General features: G+C 35.4%; 1 protein-coding gene across 5 annotated transcripts in view; it reads right to left on the bottom strand.

The window, feature by feature from the left end:
• Window positions 1-10,458: 10,458 nt before the first annotated feature.
• Window positions 10,459-27,998, bottom strand: part of LOC123527375 (spermidine synthase-like) — a 30,084-nt gene continuing 12,544 nt past the window's right edge. The window contains exons 3-8 of one of the 5 annotated variants that reach the window (XM_053523331.1): window positions 27,574-27,666; window positions 26,539-26,692; window positions 24,375-24,458; window positions 21,885-22,030; window positions 15,831-15,953; window positions 10,459-12,801 (exon numbers count right to left, since the gene is read on the bottom strand). In XM_053523331.1, the coding sequence (XP_053379306.1) occupies window positions 12,739-12,801; window positions 15,831-15,953; window positions 21,885-22,030; window positions 24,375-24,458; window positions 26,539-26,692; window positions 27,574-27,666 (663 nt within the window). In that variant the 3' untranslated portion in view covers window positions 10,459-12,738. The other 4 variants (XM_053523332.1, XM_053523334.1, XM_053523333.1 and 1 more) reach the window with 4 other exon arrangements.

A 27,998-nucleotide genomic window follows, 5' to 3' on the forward strand; every position in this document is an offset into this window, starting at 1 on the left:
TGGCTTTCTGTGGTTAAAGTTTTTCGGCAACCTTTGTTTTTCTGTCACATCTTTCTCACTTTTGCTTATATCTTACCGTAACTTCACATAAACATTGTGCAACATACAAACAAAGCGTTTTTTATGGAGGGGCTGTGTGCATTATACCCAAGGTCAAGGTCACCCAAGGTGTTATACTTAGTGTTTGAAATTATTTTTTGTTTACAAATTTAAACTTCGTCGCTGTCTACCCGATTACCTGGCAGAGTCAGTGTCCAATTTAAAAAGGGCCCCGCTCACATATCTTCCAAGGCGATGGTAACTTTATTCAAATTAGTTTAACTTATACATGTAGAATATATGTAGAGGTCAAATTACCTGATATCAATGTCCATCTGTATCTCCTCCAGGTATAACAGCATTTTGAATTTAGAACAGCTGGTCATTTTCAGTTTGTTCTGTAGCGAATACTGCAATAATTATGACTGAAAACGAGAAGAGAACGACCTGGATGTTAGCTTCGATCTGCTTGATTTTGAATGATATCAGCTGTGCGGTGGAACTGGATATTAAAATAAACTAAAAATACCAGTTACCATGCCGACGGCAACTGTTTCTTCTGTGAATGATGATAAAGTCCCCGTCGTAAAGTCCGAACAAGTCTCTGAGATGCCGGAAATGAATCAAACACCGAGTTGTGCCACGTAACGATTACATGAATGATGCGCTAGTGATTAATGTTCCTAACTGTAAATATCTAGTCATTATTACAAAAAAATAATTTCAATTACTATGCAGTTGAGGTTAGAGTATAAACTCTTTATCAAATAAAATTGGCCGCGCTGCTTAATTGATAAATGCTTACTAATCAACACTAACCTATACGAAAAGTGGAATCGAAACTGCAGTAATAATATCTAAACTGATCCATGTCTGTTCTGAAAACGAAAGAAATTATAACTGTTATTTCCTTAACTGTTGGTTATCATAAAACGAAGTCAAAACATTGTAAGAATGAAAAGAAGTTTTGAATAGGCGTACAGTTTTTCGACTAAGCGTACAGTACGGATTTTAAGAATTGCGATTAGTGGGCCAGTAATGTATCGAATAGTGGGACAGTGTAATCGGCATACAGGTCTCAGAAAAAAACATTTTCCTGAAAACGTATTCATTACCATAGAGCCATGCTCGTATTTATCGATGCGTAAGATATTTATCTACGAAGTAGCAACGGTTTCAATTCTTCGCAAAAGCTCAAGATACATGTATTTCAAAGAATTCATAGTTTCATTACAAAATCGAACAAATATCAACACGTGAATTGACTTGAAATTAAGTACTAGTATATAAGGAGTTTTATCAGGCGTGTTTGGTATCTACGTAGACAGTAGCTCTTAGACAAAACGTAAATTAAAAAAATACACTTACTGTATGCGATAGTAACGAAATAAACAAAGAAAATCCAAGCCATCCGCGACAGCAAAAATTTGTTTTGATTTTTGAACGCCTAGTTTTTGGCGACTTCCGTTTGGGCGTACAGAGAGTCTATACACTGTGAAATCTGTATCAAAAGGTATACACTTGCTGTACCTTCAAAAACAAGAAAGTAGGTCAGAAGGTTAAAATTAAGACATGAATATATGAATGCAGGACAAAATACTGCTTTTCATTAATCAAAGGGCAAGAACTCTGGTAATAACCGCCTCGGTAGCCTAGTGGTACAGCATCCACTTCGAGTGCGGAAGGTCTTTCGTTTGATCTCCAGCCCTTCATACCAAAGATGAGAAAAATGGTACCAGTAGCTCCTTTGCCTGGCGCTCAACATTAAAAGTGAAACTGGCTTCTCTTCTTTCATATCCTCATGACGATAGATTCCATCATTAATGCGATGTCAAAAGTGATTAAGGTTTCGATGGAGGCCTTGAGAAACAAAAATCAAACAACACCAAATCATAGAAAGAAAGAGTTGTTTGACATGAAAATTGAACAGCATGTGAAACATGTATATTACTTTACGAAACAAGTGTCAGTATACTGATATAAACATTGAATTCCGGAAAAGGGCTGCCTAAAGGGGCTCCACTTCCGGACAGTTAAACGCCTTTAAAAACTCACCATTTTCAAAGAACAGTTACACATGTTCGTTTTGATGCATTTGCAATAGCGTGCGAGTGGTGAAATTTCGCATAACAAGGTGGAACACAGTTTTCAGCAATTGTTTATCTTTATTTCTTTACAAATGGCATTCATTTTCAAAGGGAGACAACTGTTCCCGATTATTTTAAGTACAAATGGCATTCATTTTCAAAGGGAAACAACTTTTTCCGATTATTTTAAGTAATCTTTGAGAAAAAGTTGTCTCCCTTTGAAAATGAATGCCATTTGTAAAGAAAAAAAGATAAACAATTGCCGAAAACTATGTTCCACCTTGTTATGCGAAATTTCACCACTCGCACGCTATTGCAAATGCATCAAAACAAACATGTGTAACAGTTCTTTGAAAATGGTGAGTTTTTAAAGACGTTTAACTGTCCGGAAGTGGAGCCCCTTTAGGCAGCCCTTTTCCGGAATTCAATGTTTATATCAGTATACTGACACTTGTTTCGTAAAGTAATATACATGTTTTACATGCTGTTTAATTTTCACGTCAAACAACTCTTTCTTTCTATGATTTGGTGTTGTTTGATTTTTGTTTCTCAATGCCTCCATCGAAACCTTAATATAAGTTGTTTGTTTGTTTTGGGTTTAACGTTTTTCAACAGTATTTCAGTCATGTAACGGCGAGCAGTTAACCTAACCAGTGTTCCTGGATTCTGTACCAGTACAAACCTGTTCTCCGCAAGTAACTGCCAACTTCCTCACACAAATCAGAGGTGGAGGACTAATGATTTCAGACACAATGTCGTTCATCAAATAGTCACGGAGAACATACGCCCAGCCCGAGGATCGAACTCACGACTCCGCGATCCGTAGACCGACGCTCTACCTACTGAGCTAAGCGAGCGGGTTGATTAACATAAGTTGAAGAACCTAATATAAATTAGTATAAACTTACGAGGGGTGTTCAAAAAATATGCGATAATGTGCTCTCATTTCTTTATTTCTGGTCCTATTTTGCTGAAATTTGAAAGTACGACAGATATAAACATAATAAATGCAAATATTTAAATTACAGATATCAGAACGTGTATATTTATTTACTGTCTCCTAGGCAACATTATTTTCTAAAAAGTGGCCCAACGTCATTAAGACGCTGTCATATCACAAACAATCAATACAACTTGTGATTACCACTGGTTCAATATTTATCGCAGTTAAATGCAGTTTCTACACCTTCCTACCAATGAATATATATTGTCCATATATATTGTCCATAAGATATTCCTGCCAAATTGATGAAATGGGACACTGAACTGTGATGCCGTATCAAAGAACTCTTTTAATTGATTAAACGTAATTGAACGCCATTTTTCATGTCTGTACCACGAGTCGTTAGCGATATTCTCTTGAGCACATTTAAACGTCCTGTTCCACTAATAAAATTTTGTTTTCTTCAGGGCATTGTCCATTAAACCTTTAGCAGTATAGCATTATAGCACTTGTTTCTTTCCTTCATTTTCGATTCAAACACAGTGTTGTCTCATGACTCCGTTCAACACCGAGTTTCAATCGATGATCAACACTAGATGCCTGTCAAACATTTTAATAATGTCACATTTATAGTTTGACGCTATTGGCGTAGCACTTACACTTCATATAATATTTATATTTACCCAATTAAAGGAAAGGTTGCTTGAAAAATACGCGAGCGGCAAGTAATGTTTTAGCGCATGTAGTATAGAAAAGGAGACAAAAATTGGCCGGATGACATCACATGATATTGCCATGGGGACTAGTATTTACTTATTATATATCCAAAGAAAACAAAAGTTTGTCATATCAACTCAGTATTCCCTAATCCACACTATATTGCATTTTCATTCATTTTTGATGACACATGGAGAAATGAGAGCTCATTTCTGCATATTTATTGAACAACCCTCATACTGTGGCCATACTTACTTCTTTAAAAAGAATTGCAGAGACACAGATATGAGTAAATACATTCATCAAATATCAACCCAATGCCACAAAAAATATTCAAAATATGGCCATAGAAACACAAAAGCAAAAAAAAACAAGAGCTGTTGGAGGACAGCAATGCTCGACTTTTCAACAGCCTTGTCAACTGAATGAATATTAAAGTCCAAAAAGGGGCATACTTTTGTAAAATTGCAAAACAGGGTAATGCACCTGTACAGTGCATATCAGCTAATGACAATGGACAATTGTGTGGTTTCAATCCCAGATACCAGCTAATATACAAAAAGTATGGATCACTGCTAAGTCGAACAAGAGGGCCATGATGGCCCTATATCGCTCACCTGTTATCATTGCACTTGAGGACAAGAAGGTCCTCAGAAAAAATATCTAAATCCAAAGGACAGGAACAACAAAGGAAAGAAATTTAACCAAAAAGAAAAAAAAATTCTTACAAGGTACAGATATGTCAAAATACACCTAAAAATTGGAGGTATTATCCATGTTGTACCACAGAAAAGTGGTCTCGGTTTTTCCCTACGGCCAATAATAAAAAAGTTACTAAAAATAAGCTATTTATATTAACGTAAAAGGGAAGTAATTAAAAAGAAAATTATTGTAAGTGAACAAAAGAAGGATCTGTCAAATAAATCTGTTTACATAAATGAAATTTCAGATCAGTAACTTCATTAGTTACGGAGATATACCCATTTAAATTTGAATTAAAGGGAGGTAATTTGACATAAAATCAGTCCATAGTTATCTACCCTGATTGACTCAGTCCAACTAATGATAATAATGAAATTTCAAATAAGTCCTATAAGTACTTACTGATATAAATCCATTTTGACTACAATCAGGGGAGGTAATCAGATATAAAATAACTCTGAAACCTACGATTGGATCTGATTTGTCATGGAATCCAAGATCTATTGTTGTTGAAGATATTTTGGAAGTTTGTATCAAATAAAACCATAAATGAAGTCTCTATATGGCTGCAAATGCCAAAATAGCCAATTTTGGACCTTCAAGGGGCCATAACTCTATAACCCATAAAGGAATTTGGCCAGTTCAAGAAAGGAACCAAGATCTTGTGGTGATACAAGTTGTATGCAAGTTTGGTTAAAATCAAATCATAAATGAAGTTGCTATTGTGCAGACAAGGTCAAAATAGCTAATTTTGGCCCTTTCAGGGGCCATAACTCTGGAACCCATTATGGGATTTGGCCGGTTCAACAAAGGAACTGAGATCTTATGGCAACACAAGTTTTGTGCAAGTTTGATTAAATTCAAATCATAAATGAAGCTGCTATTGCGCAGACAAGGTCAAAATAGCTAATTCTGGCCCTTTCAGGGGCCATAACTCTGGAACCCATAATGGAATCTAGCCAGTTCAAGAAAGGAACCAAGATCTTATAGTGATACAAATTGTGTGCAAGTTTGGTTAAAATCAAATCATAAATGAAGCTGCTATTGTGCAGACAAGGTCAAAATAGCTTATTCTGGCCCTTTCAGGGGCCATAACTCTGGACCCAGTAATGGGGTCTGGCCAGTTCAAGAAAGGAACCAAGATCTTATGGTGATACAAGTTGTGTGCCAGTTTGGTAAAAATCAAATAATAAATAAAGCTGCTATTGTGCAGACAAGGTCAAAATAGCTGATTTTGGCCCTTTCAGGGGCCATAACTCTGGAACCCATAATGGGATCTGGCCAGTTCAAGAAAGGAACCGAGATGTTATGGTGATACAAGTTGTGTGCAAGTTTGGTTAAAATAAAATCATAAATGAAACCACTATCATGCAGACAAGAAATTGTTGACGGACGGACGGACGGACACACGACGGACGAAGGGTGGTCACAAAAGCTCACCTTGTCACTACGTGACAGGTGAGCTAAAAAGGTGCATAATTTTGTAAAATTGCAAAGAAGAGTTATGGAACCTGTGCAGTGCACATCAGATCATCACAGTGTACAAGTGTGTGAATTTTCAATCCATTCCCATTTGTGGGTACTAAGATAACAGCTTACATACAAAACCTTAAACAAACATTTCTAAGTCGAAAAAGGGGCATAATTTTGTATAAAAGCAAAACTGAGTTATGGTGAAACCTGAGCAATGCATGTCAGATCATCACAGTGAACAAGTGTATGAAGTTTTAATCCATTCCCAATTGTAGGTTCTGAGATACCAGATTACACGCAAAAACTTAACCAAAAACTGATGTCGAAAAAGGGGCATAATTTTGTAAAAATGCAGAGCAGAGTTTTGTAACCTCATCACACTGAATGAGTGTGTGAAGTTTCAATCCATTCCCATTAGTGGTTACTGAGATACCTGCTTACATTATAAAACCTTAACCAAAAATTTCCAAGTCGAGAAAAGGCCATTATTTTGTAAAAAAGCAAAACAGAGTTATGGAACCTGTGCAATGTAAGTCAGTTTATCACAGTGAATAAGTGTGTGAAGTTTCAATCCATTCCCAGAGTGGTTACTGAGATACCAGCTTACATACAAAAACTTAACCAAATCGGAACGCGGACACATTGGCGAGTCCAATATCTCTACTTATTACATACTCGTTTCTATCCCCCATTGAGTTACACTGCTACCGGAAACGTCAATATTTTTCCATACATTGACGCCTGAATTTCATATCGGGTGCGTGACGTAATTCAGTGTATGTTGTTGCACTATTTTTTTCTATTTAGTTCAGTATTGTCAATCCTATTTAAGCTATTGAACATATTTATGATATTTACATAATATTTATACGTGTAGATGCGTATGTAATAAAAAGGTTATTATCTTTGCATCGGGAAATATGCACTCGTTTTTCAGCGGAAGAATATTGCGCTCCTAAAGTCGCGCAATATTTCCGCTGAAGAACTCGTGCATATTTCCCGATACAAAGCTAATAACCTATAACTATTCTTTGAATACTCGAGCTTAAACAAGAGCTGTCCATAAGACAGCCAATGCTAGACTACTCGAAATATTGTACAAGAAGCAGGAAAATATTACCCTAAATGTTAAAATATCTTTAGAGTTTCAATCCAGTATCTATTAGTTTTGGAGATAGTAACTTGCATGCAAACTTTGGGACTTGATGCAATCAACTAGTTTTATAACCCCGAAGGCATTTTCTAAGTCAAAAAGGGGGAATAATTTGGCCAAAATGCATTTCAGAGTTATGGGACTTGATGCTATAAACTAGTTTTATAACCCGAAGACACATATGAAGTTTCAATTCAATATCTGTATTAGTTTTGGAGATAGTAACTGGCATGTAAAACTTTAACCAGGATTTTCTAAGTCCAAAAGGGGGCATAATTTGCCCAAAATACATGTCAGAGTTATGGGACTTGACCAAGTGAGGCTGGTAATTGATCTAGAAAAAGAAAATAAAAGTTTCAAATCTATATGCCTTTTATTAATAGCTGCATGTACTTGCACGCAAAACTTTAACCAGGATTTTCCAAGTCCAAAAGGGGGCATAATTTGGTAAAAATGCAGGTCAGACTTATGGGACTTGATGCTATCAACTAGTTTTATAACCCCCGGAGACACATGTGAAGCTTCAATTTAATATCTGCATTAGTTTTGGAGATAGTAAAACTTTAACCAGGATTTTCTAAGTCCAAAAGGGGGCATAATTTGCTCAAAATACATATCAGAGTTATGGGACTTGACCCAGTGAGGTTGGTAAAGAAAAAATAAGTTTCAAAGCTATATACCTTTAAATGATAGCCATATGTACTTGCAAAACTTTATCCAAGGTGTGACGCTGACGCCGACACCAGTGTGAGTAGAATAGCCAGACTATTCTTCGGAAAGTCGAGTTAAAAATCATGTTTCTAAATAATCAAAGGGTTGTAACTCTGGTCATACTTATTTCATTTTCAAAATAATTGCATAGAAGAAGACATGAGTTAATACATGCCAAGTTATTTTAAAATCCCTTCATGGATGGCAGAGCTATGGACCGAACACGAAACTGACCATGTTAACTAAACCTTTGACCTCTAAGTGTGACCTTGACCTTGAAGCTAGGGGTCTGGGACTTGTGTATGACACGTCGTTTCATTATGGTGTACATTTATGCCAAATTATTTCCAAATCCCTTTATGGATGGCAGAGTTACAGCCCGGACAAGAATTTACATGTATGCACACGGACGGACAGTGCGATTTTAATATTCCCACCTTCAGGGGCATAATGAGGGCAATAATAGCAATGAGTGAATACAAACACAATAACTAAATATCAGCTCCATGATGGTTAAATGGTATTAAATGCCTCCGCTACTATTTTCTATGTAGAAATAACAATTTATAACATAATTTTATCAGCATTTCTAGTCTTCACTTCCTGCGAGACTACCCTTGTCTTGAAGGTCAGTCTTTAGGCAATCAAAAAATACTAAAATAATATGGGATTGACCATAATGCAGTAAAACTATGGTCATGTGACTGAGACATGTGATGAAAACGCTAATATTGCCTAGGTAGACATCAGGAAATACCTCCTTTCACTTTCATTTTACCAAACAGTTTCGACACAACTTTTGAAGCATATAACATAGCTTAAAATCATCCACAGACATTCCGCTTTACAATCCAGCATCGATAAAGCTTATATCTGGCATGAAAATGGCCTTTACTAGGCGGGAAAGTTGCACAATATATTGATATGGACTACATATCTGGCGAATTGCTACCTTCATGTCTGATGCAAACAGTTACTATGGGTAAGTTACTTATATGAATGGTCAGATGGACTGATGGACAACACCAGAACTCCCTAACTACTTTATGCAGAAGCCATTAAAAATATGCTGTCTACAAGATTACCAGTCAATCAGCAGATAAGGAAATCATGCAAAAGTTAAAGTGTATTTGTAATCATTCCACAAGGTATGTTGGACAGAGAAGCTGCTTATACATGATACCATCTACAATACGGCCTGTAAAACATGTCTAACAGTATTTCATTCCATTAAATTTGCTGCTGGTAAAACTGTTTTGTCTGTAACCATGGTGGGTGAAAGTGGAAAAATAAGAGGCTTTGCCAACATGCTGTATCACGAAATCGATATTAAGACAGTCTTTTCATGACTTGACAAAATGCTAACTTCTTGTTTCGAAGGTATTCCCCTAAATATTCTAAACAAGAGGGTCATGATGACCCTGGATCACTCACCTGAGCAATATGAGCTACATGTTTCAAATGTCAAACTGATGATAAAATATTAAGGAAGTCAGTAGGTCACATTCGTGGTCAATGAAATTCAGTTTTACGATTTGTGTGCAAAACTGTGTATGTCCTCAAAATTTCAAGGCTGTATCTTAAAAAACAAGAAAGTAGGTCAGTAGGTCAAGGTCACAGTCAAGTGACATCATATTACTTGGGGTCATCAGGAAATTATAATTAAACAGTCTTAGAAATAGGATCAGATGATTTTTTATGTATTTTTCCTATATAACGCACATAATAACTAAGTGACCCCAGGGCGGGGCCTCTTTTAACCCCAGGGGCATAGTTTGAACACTTTTGGTAGAGGACTACTAGACAATGCACCATACCAAATATCAAAAGCCTAGGTCATATGGTTTCAGACAAGAAGATTTTTAAAGCTTTTTCCTATATAAGTCTATATAAAACTTGGGACCCCCAGGGCAGGGCCCCTTTTCACCCAAGGGGTACAATTTGAATAATTATGTTTGAGGACCCTAAGACAATGCTACAAACCAAATATCAAAGGTCTAAGTGTTGTGGTTTCAGACAAGAAGATTTTTAAACTTTTTTTCCTATATAAGTCTATGTAAAACTTGGGACCCCCGGGGCTGGGCCACATTTGACCATAGGGTGATAATTTGAACAATCTTGGTAGAGGACCACTAGATGATGCTACATACCAAATATCAAAGCCCTAGGCCATGTGGTTTTGTACAAGAAGATTTTCAAAGTTTTCCCTATACAAGTCTATATAAACCATGTGACCCCCGGGGCGAGGCCATATTTGACCCTAGGGGGATAATTTGAACAATTTTGGTAGAGGACCACTAGATGATGCTACACACCAGATATCAAAGCCCTAGGCCCTGTGGTTTTGGACAAGAAGATTTTTTAAGTTTTTCCTTTCTGTTGCGATGGCAACCAGAGTTCTGCATGAAATTCAATTCTTTGAATAATTTTGAAAGGGAGCTACCCAAGGATCATTCCTGTGATGTTTGGTGTAATTCTGCCCAGTGGTTTTCAAGAAGAAGATTTTTTTTGAAATTGTTGATGGACGACTGACATCAAGCAGTCACAATAGCTCACCTTGTCACTTCGTAACAGGTGAGCTAATAAAAAAACACAAAAATTTCCAATGGTGAACATAAAGACAAAGACGGACAATACGTTCAAAATAAATCTGTATTTAAAATCATACTTGTAGGTAGAGTCAACAATCATTGCACAGTTAATGCTTATCTAAATAATGTAAAAGCATATAAATGTAGGTTTACAGTTAAAAAATTCAAAAAGACTTAGTAGAATCACTAGAATAATCAAAAACTTCTTATCAAGTCCTTGAAAAATCCATAGTATATTCTTGTACTGCAAAAAAAAAACCCGAAATAAGTTAATCAAAGTTTCAATATATTGATATTGATAAATAATGAGACAAGTTTTCAGTTCCATACAGTTAAACATGTTACAATATTTTGTGGTTGAATATATGAACATTTACAAATGTTACAACCCTCTCCATAAATTGACAAAGTACTCTACTGAAAAAACAACAACAAAAAACAAAAAAAAAAAACAACTGGAAACTGATTTTTAACTCTTGAATTCTACAGTGTAATTAAGACACGGATTAAGGTTTTTGTAGTTTTTATATTACATATACAACACATTGGCTGACAAAACATTCTTTCGAATTAATTTATGTATTTCATATCCAAACATAAGTTTCTGCAACAGCTGATGGTATCTTATATTTCCAATTCTGTATTTTTCTCTCATTTCTAAAGTTTAAAATCGATGCTTTATTTTATGAATCTGTAAAATGACAAACTGTCCACAAATTGTGTTTGCTGAAGCAAAGCATGTTCTAATATAGTCTCACAATGCATGGTTTCCAGTATAAACAATGTTCTATAAAATATATCTTATATGACGACCTAATGAATGTAAACAAGCATGGTCAATAAAGTATTACTACTTCAGGAATGTTACACTACTTGGTCAATATAAACATATAATCCACAGCAAATGAAATACAAATGATGTAAAGAGTTTCACTGAAGACAGATGTGGACTATATAGGCATGAAGACATTCTGTTGAATATACATGTAAAAGTTGGCTAGATGAAGTCTGGATATTAACTTCCCAGTTGCTATTGATAATCACAAATAAATGACATTTTAACAGAATTCAAAAATATCACAATGCCAAACAAGGGCACCGCCTTGCGGGTGCTGACGCTCATCTGATTTTTTTTGTGTAATAGAAATATTGTCCTACCCATGATTTTCTAAGTCTAAAAAGGGCCATCATTCTTGCAAAAAGCAGGATAGAGTTATGTTTCTTGATGTACAGTGTCCACTTATGATGGTGAAAAACTGTTGCAAGTTTTAAAGCAATAGCTTTGATAGTTTATGAGAAAAGTTGACTTAAACATAATACTCAACCAAGAAAATGATTTTCTAAGTCCAAAAGGGGCAATAATTATTGCAAAAAGCAGGATGGAGTTATGTTGCTTGCTGTACAGGGTCAGCTTATGATGGTGAACAAGTGTTGCAAGTTTCAAAGCAATAGCTTTGATAGTTTAAGAGAAAAAGTTGACCTAAACATAAAACTTAACCAAGAAATCTGATATTTTCTAAGTCAAAAAGGGGCCATAAATCTTGCAAAAAGCAGGACGGAGTTATGTTTCTTGCTATACAGGGTCAACTTATGATGGTGAACAAGTGTTGCAAGTTTTAAAGCAATAGCTTTGATAGTTTAGGATAAAAGCTGACCTAAACATAAAACTTAACCAAGAAAACTGATTTTCTAAGTCCAAAAGGGGCAATAAATCTTGCAAAAAGCAAGATGGAGTTATGTTTCTTGATGTACAGGGTCTGCTTATGATGGTGAACAAGTATTCCAAGTTTCAAAGCAATAGCTTTGATAGTTTAGGAGAAAAGTTGACCTAAACATAAAACTTAACCAAGAAATCTGATATTTTCTAAGTACAAAAGGGGCCATAAATCTTGCAAAAAGCAAGGTGGAGTTATGTTTCTTGCTATACAGGGTCAGCTTATGATGGTGAACAAGTATTCCAAGTTTCAAAGCAATAGCTTTGATAGTTTAGGAGACAAGCTGACCTAAACATAAAACTTAACCAGGCAACGCCGACGCAGACGCCGACGCCGACAACCGCTCAAGTGATGACAATAACTCATCATTTTTTTTCAAAAAATCAGATGAGCTAATAAATGTATTTTTCACATTGCCACTCTGTTTGTATCTATCCAATCTATTTTTATGTGTGTGTATGTATGCTTCTGACATACTATCTCAATGAAAAGCTATGAAATAAACACCCTTAACCTAAAATATTAATACTGTTTTATGCAATGACTGTAACCATTTTTCCTATCTTGATTAATTGGTGAGTGAGAAATTCAATAGGATATCCACAGACTAGTTAGACCCGTTAGCTTCACCATTGTTGGACCCGTTTACTGACTCTTGGCTTCTCAAAACCTGCAACACAGAAAAATACTCTGCATGTATAAGAATGTTTCTGCCAGTACTTGAAAAACTATTATGGTACAATCATGGATCATTTGACAACCCTGCTTTTATGGTTTCAGTTTTAATAATATGTCACTTATTTAGTAAATATTTATTTGCATTCTGACATATGAACACACATTCTGAGAAGGTCATTACTTTTATTATTTAATATTTAACTTTTTTTTTAAATATATATATTTTGTGTCTCTGTGGACATGTAGTTACTGTCATAAACTTGATATACCACTTACCCCATCGATATTTGTTCCTCACTAAATAAAAATTTATGCTTGTCAGATTTTTTAGTGTGTTTAACATAAATTATACCATATTTCAGTCATACAAAGGCAGTCATACAACTGGAGCAGTGGTCTAAATTCTTTACCAGTATCAGCCTGATCTCCACAATTAACTGGCTACACTCTCAAATGAACCAGAGACTGAAGCCAATTATCTTACACCTATAGTCTTCAGTAAAGCATTACAGAAAAAAATATGCCTAACCAGGGATTCTAACTTTCAACATCCTGTAGCGAGATTTCGTTCTCCACTTATGGAGCTAACTAACAAACAAGACCTGCTTGCAAAACACATATGCCACTTATGATGGCCTGTCAGAGGCAAGTAGGTATGTAATTTTGTATTCTGTAAAACTGACCTTTGACCAAATGACCTAAACAAGAGGGCCAAAATGGCCCTATATCGCTCACCTGTTACCATTGCACTTAAGGACAAGAAGATCAAAGAATCATAATCCAGATCAATTCAAAGAATTGTGAGAAAATATAGTTAAAATTTTCTAAAAGTTACTTCAAATAAGATTATTTTCAAATCAGGCCAGTACTTTTATGCCCAAAACTCTGGAACCTGTTGCGGGATCTGGTCAGTTCCAGAAAGGAACCAAGATCTTATGGTGACACAAGTTTTGTGCAAATTTGATTAAAATCAAATCATAAATGAAGCTGCTATGGTGCAGACAAGGTCAAAAAAGCTAATTTTGGCTCTTTTATGGGCCATAACTCTGGAACACATAATGGGATCTGGTTGATTCAAGAAAGGAACTGAGATCTTATGATGACACAAGTTTTCTGCAAGTTTAATTAAATTCAAATCATAAATGACGCTCCTATTGTGCAGACAAGGTCAAAATAGCTAATTTTGGCCATTTCAGGGGCCATAACTCTGGAACACATAATGGAATTTGGCCAGTTCAAGAAAGTAACCAAGATCTCACGGTGACACAAGTGGTGTGCAAGTTTGGTAAAAATCAAATCATAAATGAAGCTGCTATTGTGCAGACACGGTCAAAATAGCTAATTTTGGCTCTTCAGGGGCCATAACTCTGGAACCCATAATGGGATCTGGCCGGTTGAAGAAAAGAACCAAAATCTTATGGTGATACAAGTTGTGTGCAAGTTTGGTTAAAATAAAATCATAAATGAAGCTGCTATGGTGCAGACAAGGTCAAAAAAGCTAATTTTGGCTCTTTTATGGGCCATAACTCTGGAACACATAATGGGATCTGGTTGATTCAAGAAAAAAACTGAGATCTTATGATGACACAAGTATTCTGCTAGTTTAATTAAATTCAAATCATAAATGACGCTGCTATTGTGCAGACAAGGTCAAAATAGCTAATTTTGGCCATTTCAGGGGCCATAACTCTGGAACACATAATGGAATTTGGCCAGTTCAAGAAAGGAACCAAGATCTTACGGTGACACAAGTGGTGTGCAAGTTTGGTAAAAAGTCAAATCATAAATGAAGCTGCTATTGTGCAGACAAGGTCAAAATAGCTAATTTTGGCCCTTCAGGGGCCATAACTCTGGAACCCATAATGGGATCTGGCCGGTTGAAGAAAGGAACCAAGATCTTATAGTGATACAAGTTGTGTGCAAGTTTGGTTAAAATAAAATCATAAATGAAACCACTATCGTGCAGACAAGAAATTGTTGACGCACAAAAATAGCAAATTCTGGCCCTTTAAGGGGCAATACCTCTAGAACCCATGATGGGTTTTGGCCAGTTTTTGAAGGGAACTGAGATATCATGCCAATACAAGTTTTGTACAAGTTTGATCAAAATTGCTTGCAAAATGTTGTCTCTATCTTGTTCACAAGAAGTTGTGGACGGACGACGGAAGGACGATGGACGAAGGGCGATCACAAAAGCTCACCCTGTCACTATGTGACAGGTGAGCTAAAAACATCAGAGGTCATTTCCAGACTATAGTCAACCATCCTATGAAAACTGACAGCCAAGGCATTCTTTCATTATAAAATGGAAACTGTTCTCAGTCTACAGGTCACAGAGACCTATGACCTACTAATACCCAAACCAACAGAATTGGGTGACTGACTGCCAAAACAACAGGGGTCATCTACTAAGCATAGACAATCATCCTATTGTGTATGACAACTACTTGACCAGGCATTCGCTAGCTTTGGAAAGGAAACTATATGTTTTACCAACCAACAGACAGACCTACCAACAATGCAGGGATAAAACATGTTTCTTTGGGTGTTAAAACATCTACAGAATCATGAGGGACTAGTTAGTGTCCAAGCTCGGCAGGGTAAGGGTACCAAGGTATTCCTCAGGATTCTTAAGATGTTATAACACAAAATGAACATGCACTAACACTATTCTATTCCAGCATAATGTGTGTACAAATTAATAAATGACTATATTGTCCCACAATATTACTATTTTTCTCTGAGATGCACAGAAATATCTGCCTTGTTATATCATGTTGACATCATTTCCTTTTTAATAATCAATTTCTGCGCTGTAATACATTTACACTTTGCAACGGAACATGCATATAAGGTGCTTTAACGGCATGTGAGCATGAAAATCTCTCTGTTTACATACGTTTGGTCTCCAGGGAAGTTAAAAGAACAGCTGTTTTATGCTGGAATGAGCAAAACAATACATTTCCTCTTCCTCAAAGGGAGGCTAAAAAATTGTATATTGAGAAAGTAGCAAAATCTTACCTTTCTTGCAAACTCTGGTAGAACAAAGGCAGCTTTGTGAATATCTGTGTTGTAATATTTGAGATCCATTTGCTGAACTTCTACATCATTTAGCCTACGTATAGGTTCTCTGAATACTGTATCCTGAAACAGTGAATGTTACATCATTTAGCCTACGTATAGGTTCTCTGTACACTGTATCCTGAAACAGTGAATGTTACATCATTTAACATACAGTGAAACACCGCTCGCTCGAGCATCGATGACTCGAGCACCCGGGCTCGCTCGAGCAATTCATGTGGTCCCGGCCGATTTTCCTTCTATTTTCTATGTGAAATTACCATGGCTGGGTCGAGCATCGATAACTCGATCGCTCGAGCATGACACCTGGTCCCTGTGTATTAATTTACTCTTTGTTGCTTATGGCAAACTCGAGCAGAGGTGTCAAAATTTTTCACACCTTCGGCGGTCAGAATGTATCGGTTAATTTAAAATTTTCGCACGCCGTGAGAATTGCATGGTCTATTCCCCGACTAACTTAAATGTATGTTTGTCGGTATATTTGACCTGATAATGAGATTAATTATTGATGAAAGGTGTAAGAAAAATTTTACTGATCAAAATTGTTATTGTTACTTTTTTCTGTGGGATCGAGGAGATAATTATGAGGTCTTAATATTTTAATCAACAGTTGTTTGCACGCAAATAAAGGAAATGAGATAGCCTTTTCATAAAATTGAGACAATAATTATGAGATCTTAATTTGGAGAAGAAAATTGCAATTCGATTACAGTATTTAAAATAAAAAAACCCCAAAAAACATGAAAATAAAATGTCTTAGCTGTTTCTTCACATGTGCCATTTACGATCTATCATAAATAACATTTGCAATATGTTTTTGTGAAAACGTCACGAGTGTGTTATGATTACGCATCACCGTTTCCTCTGCAAATGGTCTCGATGACAATTGGTAAAACAAACTTCAATTTTCTTCGTATGTTGGTCAATGTTTGGGTTGCTCGAAACCATGGATAACTCGAGCATTTTGCTCATCCCCTTGCGACCTCGAGCGAGCGGTGTTTCACTGTAGTTTAATAAAGTTTCTCTGAATACTGTATCCTAAAAGAGTCAATGTTACATCATTTAGCCTATGTATAGGTTCTCTGAATACTGTATCCTGAAACAGTGAATGTTACATCATTTAGCCTACGTATAGGTTCGCTGAATACTGTATCCTGAAACAGTGAATGTTACATCATTTAGCCTACGTATAGGTTCGCTGAATACTGTATCCTGAAACAGTGAATGTTACATCATTTAGCCTACATATAGGTTCGCTGAATACTGTATTCTGAAACAGTGAATGTTACATCTTTTAGCCTACATATAGATTCTCTGAATACTGTATCCTGAAACAGTGAATGTTACATCATTTAGCCTACGTATAGGTTCTCTGTACACTGTATCCTGAAACAGTGAATGTTACATCATTTAACATAGTTTCATAAAGTTTCTCTGAATACTGTATCCTAAAAGAGTCAATGTTACATCATTTAGCCTACGTATAGGTTCTCTGAATACTGTATCCTGAAACAGTGAATGTTACATCATTTAGCCTATGTATAGGTTCTTTGAATACTGTTTCCTGAAACCGTGAATGTTACATCATTTAGCCTACGTATAGATTCTCTGAATACTATATCCTGAAACAGTCAATGTTATCTATCAGTAATGAACACTGTATCCTGAAACTGTGAATGTTACATCATTTAACATAGTTTCATAAAGTTTCTCTGAATACTGTATCCTAAAAGAGTCAATGTTACATCATTTAGCCTATGTATAGGTTCTCTGAATACTGTATCCTGAAATTTAGCCTACGTATAGGTTCTCTGAATACTGTATCCTGAAACAGTGAATGTTACATCATTTAGCCTACGTATAGATTCTTTGAATACTGTTTCCTGAAACTGTGAATGTTACATTATTTAGCCTACGTATAAATTCTCTGAATACTATACCCTGAAACAGTCAATGTTATCTATCAGTAATGAACACTGTATCCTGAAACAGTGAATGTTACATCATTTAACATAGTTTCATAAAGTTTCTCTGAATACTGTATCCTATAAGAGTCAATGTTACATCATTTAGCCTAGGTATAGGTTCTCTGAACACTATATCCTGAAACAGTGAATGTTACATCATTTAATATAGTTTCATAAAGTTTCTCTGAATACTGTATCCAAAAAGAGTCAATGTTACATCATTTAGCCTACATATAGGTTCTCTGAATACATTATCCTGAAACAGTCAATGTTATCTATCAGTAATGAACACTGTATCCTAAAACAGTCAATGTTATATCATTTAGCCTACGTATAGATTCTCTGAATACTGTATCCTAAAACAGTCAATGTTATATCATTTAGCCTACGTATAGATTCTCTGAATACTGTATCCTAAAACAGTGAATGTTATATCATTTAGCCTACGTATAGGTTCTCTGAACACTGTATCCTAAAACAGTGAATGTTACATCATTTAACCTACATAAAGTTTCTTTGAACACTGTATCCTGAAAGAGTCAATGTTACATCATTTAACCTACATAAAGGTTCTCTGAATACTGTATCCTAAAACAGTGAATGTTACATCATTTAACATACATAAAGTTTCTCTGAATACTGTATCCTAAAAGAGTCAATGTTAAATCATTTAGCCTACATATAGGTTCTCTGAATACTGTATCCTGAAACAGTGAATGTTACATCATTTAACCTACATAAAGTTTCTCTGAACACTGTATCCTGAAAGAGTCAATGTTACATCATTTAACCTACATAAAGGCTCTCTGAATACTGTATCCTAAAACAGTGAATGTTACATCATTTAACCTATGAATATGTTCTCTGAATACTGTATCCTAAAATAGTCAATATTACTTCATTTAACCTTTGTATAGGTTCTCTGAATACTGTATCCTAAAACAGTGAATGTTACATCATTTAACATACATAAAGTTTCTCTGAATACTGTATCCTAAAAGAGTCAATGTTAAATCATTTAGCCTACATATAGGTTCTCTGAATACTGTATCCTGAAACAGTGAATGTTACATCATTTAACCTACATAAAGTTTCTCTGAACACTGTATCCTGAAAGAGTCAATGTTACATCATTTAACCTACAGAAAGGCTCTCTGAACACTGTATCCTTAAACAGTAAATGTTAAATCATTTACCCTATGAATATGTTCTCTGAATACTGTATCCTAAAATAGTCAATATTACTTCATTTAACCTTTGTATAGGTTCTCTGAATACTGTATCCTTAAACAGTAAATGTTAAATCATTTAACCTATGAATAGGTTCTCTGAATACTGTATCCTAAAATAGTCAATATTACTTCATTTAACCTTTGTATAGGTTCTCTGAATACTGTATCCTAAAATAGTCAATATTACTTCATTTAACCTTTGTATAGGTTCTCTGAATACTGTATCCTAAAATAGTCAATATTACTTCATTTAACCTTTGTATAGGTTCTCTGAATACTGTATCTTTAAACAGTAAATGTTAAATCATTTAACCTATGAATAGGTTCTCTGAATACTGTATCCTAAAATAGTCAATATTACTTCATTTAACCTTTGTATAGGTTCTCTGAATACTGTATCTTTAAACAGTAAATGTTAAATCATTTAACCTATGAATATGTTCTCTGAATACTGTATCCTAAAATAGTCAATATTACTTCATTTAACCTTTGTATAGGTTCTCTGAATACTGTATCCTTAAACAGTAAATGTTAAATCATTTAACCTATGAATAGGTTCTCTGAATACTGTATCCTAAAACAGTCAATATTACTTCATTTAACCTTTGTATAGGTTCTCTGAATACTGTATCCTAAAATAGTCAATATTACTTCATTTAACCTTTGTATAGGTTCTCTGAATACTGTATCCTAAAATAGTCAATATTACTTCATTTAACCTTTGTATAGGTTCTCTGAATACTGTATCCTAAAATAGTCAATATTACTTCATTTAACCTTTGTATAGGTTCTCTGAATACTGTATTCTTAAACAGTAAATGTTAAATCATTTAACCTATGAATAGGTTCTCTGAATACTGTATCCTAAAATAGTCAATATTACTTCATTTAACCTTTGTATAGGTTCTCTAAATACTGTATCCTAAAACAGATAATATTACATCATTTAGCGTACGCATAGGTTCTCTGAGTACTGTATCCTAAAAAAGTGAATGTTGCATCATTTAACCAATGTATAGATTCTCTAAATACTCTATCCTGAAACAGTGAATGTTACATAAAGGTTCTCTGAATACTGTACCCTAAAACAGTCAATGTTCATCATTCAACCTCAATGTTCATGTTACATCATTTAAGCTATGTATAGTTTCTCTGAGTACTTTATCCTACAGGAGTTTGTGTTACATTACTTAATGCAAGTGAAGGGTCTCAGAATACCATATCCTAAAGAGTCTATGTCACATCATTTAACATACCTGTAGGTTCTCTAAATAAATACCATATCCTAAAATTACATGTTCCTATAAGGGTCAATATTACATCAGAGCAACAGATAAGCTGCATATTTCCCTAAGTACCCCAAAAAATTGCAAAATATGCAATTCAAATAATTGTATGTGATCAAAACTTAAAATTTAATGCAAATCCAAAACAAGTAACAGGCTTTATGTTCAACAATTGCTATTTTTTCCCAAAAACTTGATGTAACGTTCATTTAAAGCCCTGCTCCGCGGCTATTCAAATTCTTTTGTGTGTATGCAACCCATGATTACATAGGTAACAATTAACAGCCACAGGCCACACTTTAGCACGCAAAACCACAGGTAGTTTACTTCGTTTCAATATATATTATATTATACCCTGATTCTATTTCGACAGGCGTCAGGATTTTCATGCTTTTTAAGTGACAATTTAAGGTTAAAAGGTAGGACTGGAGCAGGTCTTTAAACAAGAGGGTCATGTAATCCTATATTGTTCACCTGTTAAATATGCCCAGTTCCAAACTTAGCCTAGGAATCATCAAGATAAACATTTTGACCAAGTTTCACGAATATAGGGTCATAAATATGGCCTCAAGAGTGTTAACAAGCTTTTTTTTTGATTTGATCGAGTGAGCTAGTTTTTGACCCAATATGACCCAGATTTGAACCTGGCATAGGAATCATCAAGATAAACAATCTGACCAAGTTTCATAAAGATATGGTCATAAATGTGGCCTCCAGGGTCTTAACAAGCCTTTTCTTTGATTTGACCTGGTGACCTCGTTTTTTACCCAACATGATCTAGTTTCAAACCTGACCTAGAGATCATTAAGATAAACATTCTGTGTAAGTTTGTATCAAATCAAAGCATAAATGAAACCTGTATATGGCTGAAAGTGCCAAAATAGAAACTCTAGAACTCATGAGGGAATCTTGCCAATTTTCTATAGGAACCGAGATCTTTTTGTGACTTAAGGTAGTTCTGGACGTTTGATAAACTGGAGGTGATGTCATAACGCCATTAATCCGGAAAATGTAAAATAAAGCCTAGAACTGGTGTATGGAATTGAAAATCATTTTATAAAGTAGGTGTTTTTGTCACAAAAACATGTCTCCCCTCTATGTATACCTTTACCTCTGGCAGTCATTCTGTGCAGCGAATGCAAAACGTGTCAGCGATATGCACAACTAGGCTTGGTACTGATTATTCCTATGAAGTTCTGTCGAAATCTGTCCAGCAGTTTGACCTGTGAAAGCCGGACAATATTTTTCTATTTTTAGCTCTGGCTGCCATTTTGTGCTGCGAAGCAGAATGCATTGGCGATATGCCCAACTAGGCTTGGTACTGATCACTCCTGTGAAGTTTCATCAAAATCTGGCCAGCAGTTTGACCTGTGCAAGCCGGGCAAGCTTAATGCGGATGGATAGACGGTAAAGGCAAAAACAATATCTCCCCTTCCTATGGGGGAGACATAAATATAATTCTGTAGTAGATAATGTGATGTTCATAAACTGAATTATAAGCAAACTTACAGGATTTTTACTGCACAGTACAAATCCAATTTGACCACTAGGGTAGGTAGGTATAGTTGTGAAGGCGTAATCAGTTACAGGAAACAGATTCTTGCAGAATGTCAGCATTTTTTTGATGAGATCCATGTGAAGCCACAAACACTCACCTAGAAAGAAATACATTTATGTCCATATATTACAGCTGTAATAATAAATTAATACACTTAAGATTCTGTAGAACATATTTTCTCCTGTGTAATGATTGCATGCTTATTTTTCTTGTCATAAAATTATATCATTCACAGACAACTGACTTAATATCAAAGTGTACAATACACTTACTTATTACGTGGTTAGATGAGCTAAATACTTACAAACCTTTTTTCTACCAACAACAGCCTGTAACTATAATGAACTTAAACATCACTTTACTCATGCTGTTAGGAAAAAACTTTTACAGAAATCTACTTACCTTGACATGACAGTATACCATCAAGCTTTAACTTCTCGACATGTAGAAATATAATCAGACTTTAACTAACCTTGAAACACTGATTTACTATCGCATTTTAACTAACTTAAACTTAACTTGACTCCAGAGTATACCATCAGAATATAACTTACCATAACAGGAGAGTATACCGATGAGGTTATGACCTACCTTAAACGACAGTATAACATCTGGTTATAACTTGCCTTGACACTAGAGTATACAAACAGGTTTTAACGTACCTTGACTCAAGAGTATATCATCAGGTAATAACCTACATTGACACGAGAGTATACCATCAGGTTGTAACTTACCTTGACACAAGAGTATACAGTTAGGTTGTAACGTACCTTGATAAGAGTAAATTGTCAGGTTATATAGTACCTTGACACAAGAGTATACAGTAAGGTTGTAACGTTCCTAGAACTGGTGTTCGGAATTGAAAATCATTTTATAGAGTATACCGTCAGGTTACAACATACCTTGACATGAGAGTATACCATCAGGTAATAACCTACCTTGACTTGAGAGTATACCATCAGGTAATAACCTACCTTGACACGAGAGTATACCATCAGGTTATAACGTACCTTGACACAAGAGTATACAGTTAGGTTGTAACGAACCTTGATAAGAGTAAATTGTCAGGTTATAAGGTACCTTGACACAAAGAGTATACAGTTAGGTTGTAACGTTCCTAGAACTGGTGTTCGGAATTGAAAATCATTTTATAGAGTATACCGTCAGGTTACAACGTACCTTGACATGAGAGTATACCGTCAGGTAATAACCTACCTTGACATGAGAGTATACCATCAGGTTGTAACGTACCTTGACACAAGAGTATACCATCAGGATGTAATGTACCTAGACACAAGAGTACTATACCATCAATTATAACATACCTTGATAAGACAGTATACCGTCAGGTTGTAAGGTACCTTGACACAAGAGTATACCATCAGGTTACAACGTATCTTGACACAAGAGTATACCGTCAGCTTACAACATACCTTGACACAAAAATATACCATCAGGTTATAACGTACCTTGACACAAGAGTATACCATCAGGTTATAACGTACCTTGACACAAAAATATACCATCAGGTTATAACGTACCTTGACACAAAAATATACCATCAGGTTATAACGTACCTTGACACAAAAATATACCATCAGGTTATAACGTACCTTGACACAAAAATATACCATCAGGTTATAACGTACCTTGACACAAAAATATACCATCAGGTTACAACGTACCTTGACACAAAAATATACAGTCAGGTTACAACGTACCTTGACACAAAAATATACCGTCAGGTTACAACGTACCTTAACACAAAAATATACCATCAGGTTATAACGTACCTTGACACAAGAGTATACCATCAGGTTATAACGTACCTTGACACAAGAGTATACCATCAGGTTATAACGTACCTTGACACAAGAGTATACCATCAGGTTATAACATACCTTGACACAAGAGTATACCATCAGGTTGTAACGTACCTTGACACAAGAGTATACCGTCAGCTTACAACGTACCTTGACACAAAAATATACCATCAGGTTACAACGTACCTTGACACAAAAATATATCGTCAGGTTACAACGTACCTTGACACAAAAATATACCGTCAGCTTACAACGTACCTTAACACAAAAATATACCATCAGGTTATAACGTACCTTGACACAAGAGTATACCATCAGGTTATAACGTACCTTGACACAAGAGTATACCATCAGGTTATAACGTACCTTGACACAAGAGTATACCATCAGGTTATAACATACCTTGACACAAGAGTATACCATCAGGTTATAACATACCTTGACACAAGAGTATACCATCAGGTTATAACGTACCTTGACACAAGAGTATACCATCAGGTTATAACGTACCTTGACACAAGAGTATACCATCAGGTTATAACGTACCTTGACACAAGAGTATACCATCAGGTTATAACATACCTTGACACAAGAGTATACCATCAGGTTATAACGTACCTTGACATGAGAGCATACCATCAGGTTTTAATGCTGTTTTCATCAGCTCATAATATGACTGCTTAAATAATGACTCTGCTGGTCCTGAAATATAACAGAAACAATCAATACATTGATATACCCTTTAATAGGAAAACAAGAGGGCCAAAATGGCCCTATATCGCTCACCTGAGTACCATTGCTCTAAATGATAAGATCAAGTTTTAACATAGATCACATAGGCAAACACATTAAATATCACCAGGATAAACATTTTCTTGTAACAGTCCCTTTGACCTAGTCAGGGCCGATTTCCATACCAAGTTTGAGGGTCCTAGGCTCAAATGCTGCATTTTTGTACTAACATGACTAATCCTTACCCACGAAGACTGAAATAACATTTAAAACCAATCTCATTAGGTGATGCTGATATATATTCATTTACATAAAATAAAGGGAGGTAATTTGTCATAAATTCAGTTAAAAGTTATCTACCCTGATTGTCCGAGTCCATCTGATGGCACAAATGACATTTCAAATCAGTATCTTCATTGGTTACTGAGATACACCCATTTTAATTTGAAACAAAGGGAGGTAATTTGATATAAAATCAGTCCATAGCTATCTACCCTGATTGCCTCAGTCCAACTAAAGACAATAATGAAATTTCAAATGAGTACTATAAATATTTACCTAGATAAATTCATTTTTATTAAAATCAGGGGAGGTAATCATGCATTGGTATATGCATGTAGAAGATACAGAGTACAAGCCTATACAACAAATTATTAGTAAAGTATTCATATTGATAAATGTTCAATCAACAGTTATCTAATATGATTATTTCTTACCATGGAAGACATAAATAACGTTTCAAAGCAATCTCATTAGAAGCTGCTAAGGTGTACTGGTAATCATTTAGATAAAAAATAAAGGGAGGTAATTTGTCATAAATTCAGTCAATATGTATGTTCACTGATTGTCCAAGTCCATCTGTTGACATAAATGAAATTTCAGATCAGTATCTTCATTAGTTACCCATTTTAATTTGAAATAAAGGGAGGTAATTTGACATAAAATCAGTCTATAGTTATCTACCCTGATTGTCTCAGTCCAACTAATGACAATAATGACATTTCAAATAAGTCCTGTAAGTACTTACTGATATAAATCCATTTTGATTACAATCAGGGGAGGTAATCAGATATAAAATAACTCTGGAACCTACAACTGGATCCGACAGATTCGTCATGGAATCCAAGATATATTGTTGTTGAAGATATTTTGGAAGTTTGTATCAAATCAAACCATAAATGAAGCCTCTATATGGCTGCAAAGGCCAAAATAGCAAATTTTGGACCTTTAAGGGGCCATAACTCTGGAACCCATGATGGAATCTGGCCAGTTCAATACAGGAGCCAAGATCTTGTGGTGATACAAGTTGTGTGCAAGTTTGGTTAAAATCAAATCATAAATGAAGCTGCTATTGTGCAGACAAGGTCAAAATAGCTAATTTTGGCCCTTTTAGGGACAATAACTCCAGAACCCATAATGGGATCTGACTGGTTCAAGAAAGGAACCGAGATCTTATGGTAATACAAGTTGTGTGCAAGTTTGGTTAAAATCAAATCATAAATGAAGCTGCTATTGTGCAGACAAGGTCAAAATAGCTAATTCTGGCCCTTTCAGGGGCCATAACTCTGGAACCCATAATGGAATCTGGCCAGTTTAAAAAAGGAACTAAGACCTTATGGTGATACAAGTTGCATGCAAGTTTGGTAAAAATCAAATCATAAATAAAGCTGCTATTGCGCAGACAAGGTCAAAATATCTAATTTTGGCCCTTTCCCAAAATGGGATCTGGCCAGTTCAAGAAAGGAACCGAGATCTTATGGTGATACAAGTTGTGTGCAAGTTTGGTTAAAATAAAATCATAAATGAAACCTCTATCGTGCAGACAAGAAATTATTGACGCACGGACTGACGACGGACGATCACAAAAGCTCACCTTGCCACTATGTGACAGGTGAGCTAAAAATGTTATTTCTAAAATATCATACATCATATATAAAACATTAACCATAAAGTTAGTTCATTGTTCCTTTTTTAAACTGGTGTCATACAGGTGCACAGATGGGTAGGATTATTATTTGTGTCACTGACTGATCTACAATATATAACTAACCATCAGGATCGGAAGAATCTGTAATGATGACATCATACTCTCCCTGGTGTTTCTTCATGTACTCAAAACCATCGCCAACATGCAACTTCAACTTTGGACTAGAGTAACTCTTTGCCATTTCAGGCAAATACTTTTTGGAGACTTCTATTACTTTCTATAAATATATATAACATGTAACAATAAACTTTATGACTTTAAATTATTTAACAAATAATCAAGGCCTTCTATTGGTTTATCGTTTAATTTACCATGGTTCAGAGTTCAGTTGCGTAGGAATTGAACCACCAGGGATGTTAGCCCGAGTGGTTAAATACTGAAGCATCTGAACGATGAACCAAATTAGAGGATAAATCACAAGAAGGCCTTGATTGTTTCCATTCTGACATGCTCAATGACATATTTTAATAAATATTATGCTGGACTTCATTTACCCGAGGAGTAATATATCAGACGTCGTACGGCAATTTGACATCATAATTAACTTCATTATGCTCTCTTATCGGTCTGCGCTTCAACTGTTATTTGTCGCAGAATAAACAGAGCTTGATTTTCTTCTTTGTTTAACTGGAAATCAAATCGAGTCATGTTAGAATAAAACATAAAACAAGAGCTGACTATTCAACAGCCTTTCATTTGAATAAATATAAGTCGAAAAGGGGGCATAATTTTGTAGAAAAAGCAAAACAGAGTTGTTGAACCTGTGCAGTGTAAGTAAGTTCTTCACAGTGAAATAAGTGTGTGAAGTTTCAATCCATTCCCACATGTGGTTACTGGTTACTACCTATTCTTTGAATAGTTAAGCTAAAAATCTTTGTTAATACCAGTATGCATTATATTATGAAATGATACTTCACAAACAGCTAAGCATCATATTATAACGAATATTTCAAAAACTGTAAAGTAATGGGGTGACACTGGTAGACATTTTGGACTCAGATACCAAGGCATCAGTTGAACCAGATAATGATTATTCATTTGCTATGGTAATGTATATCTGATAACTAATGATCTAGGACAAAATGTTCAAATAGTTACCTCGTCAATTTCACATTGGTCCACCTGCTCAACATCTGGATGTTTGACAACCTCCCTTAATATACCACCATCACCTCCACCTATAATCAACACCTGCATAGCGAACAACATCATATTAATTCAAAAGTTATACCTTAAAAAGTTCTTGACCTTTTAAAGTCAGGCAATCATATAAATCTCTTTGCTTCTCATTTTGTTGTGTTAACATCACACTGACACTACTATAATTCATATGGCAACATTCCAGCTTTTGATGGTTGGGGAAGACCCCAGGTGACCTTCCATGCATTATGTAAGACACGAGCTGGCACCTGGGTAGAACTACCTACCTTCCCTAAGCCAGCAGCCTGACTTCCTCCAGGCAGACACCTGGGTAGAACTACCTACCTTCCCTAGGCCAGCAGCATGACTTCCTCCAGGCAGAC

This window comes from Mercenaria mercenaria, chromosome 14 (assembly GCF_021730395.1).
Source record: "Mercenaria mercenaria strain notata chromosome 14, MADL_Memer_1, whole genome shotgun sequence".
Classification (NCBI taxonomy): Eukaryota; Metazoa; Mollusca; class Bivalvia; order Venerida; family Veneridae; genus Mercenaria; species Mercenaria mercenaria.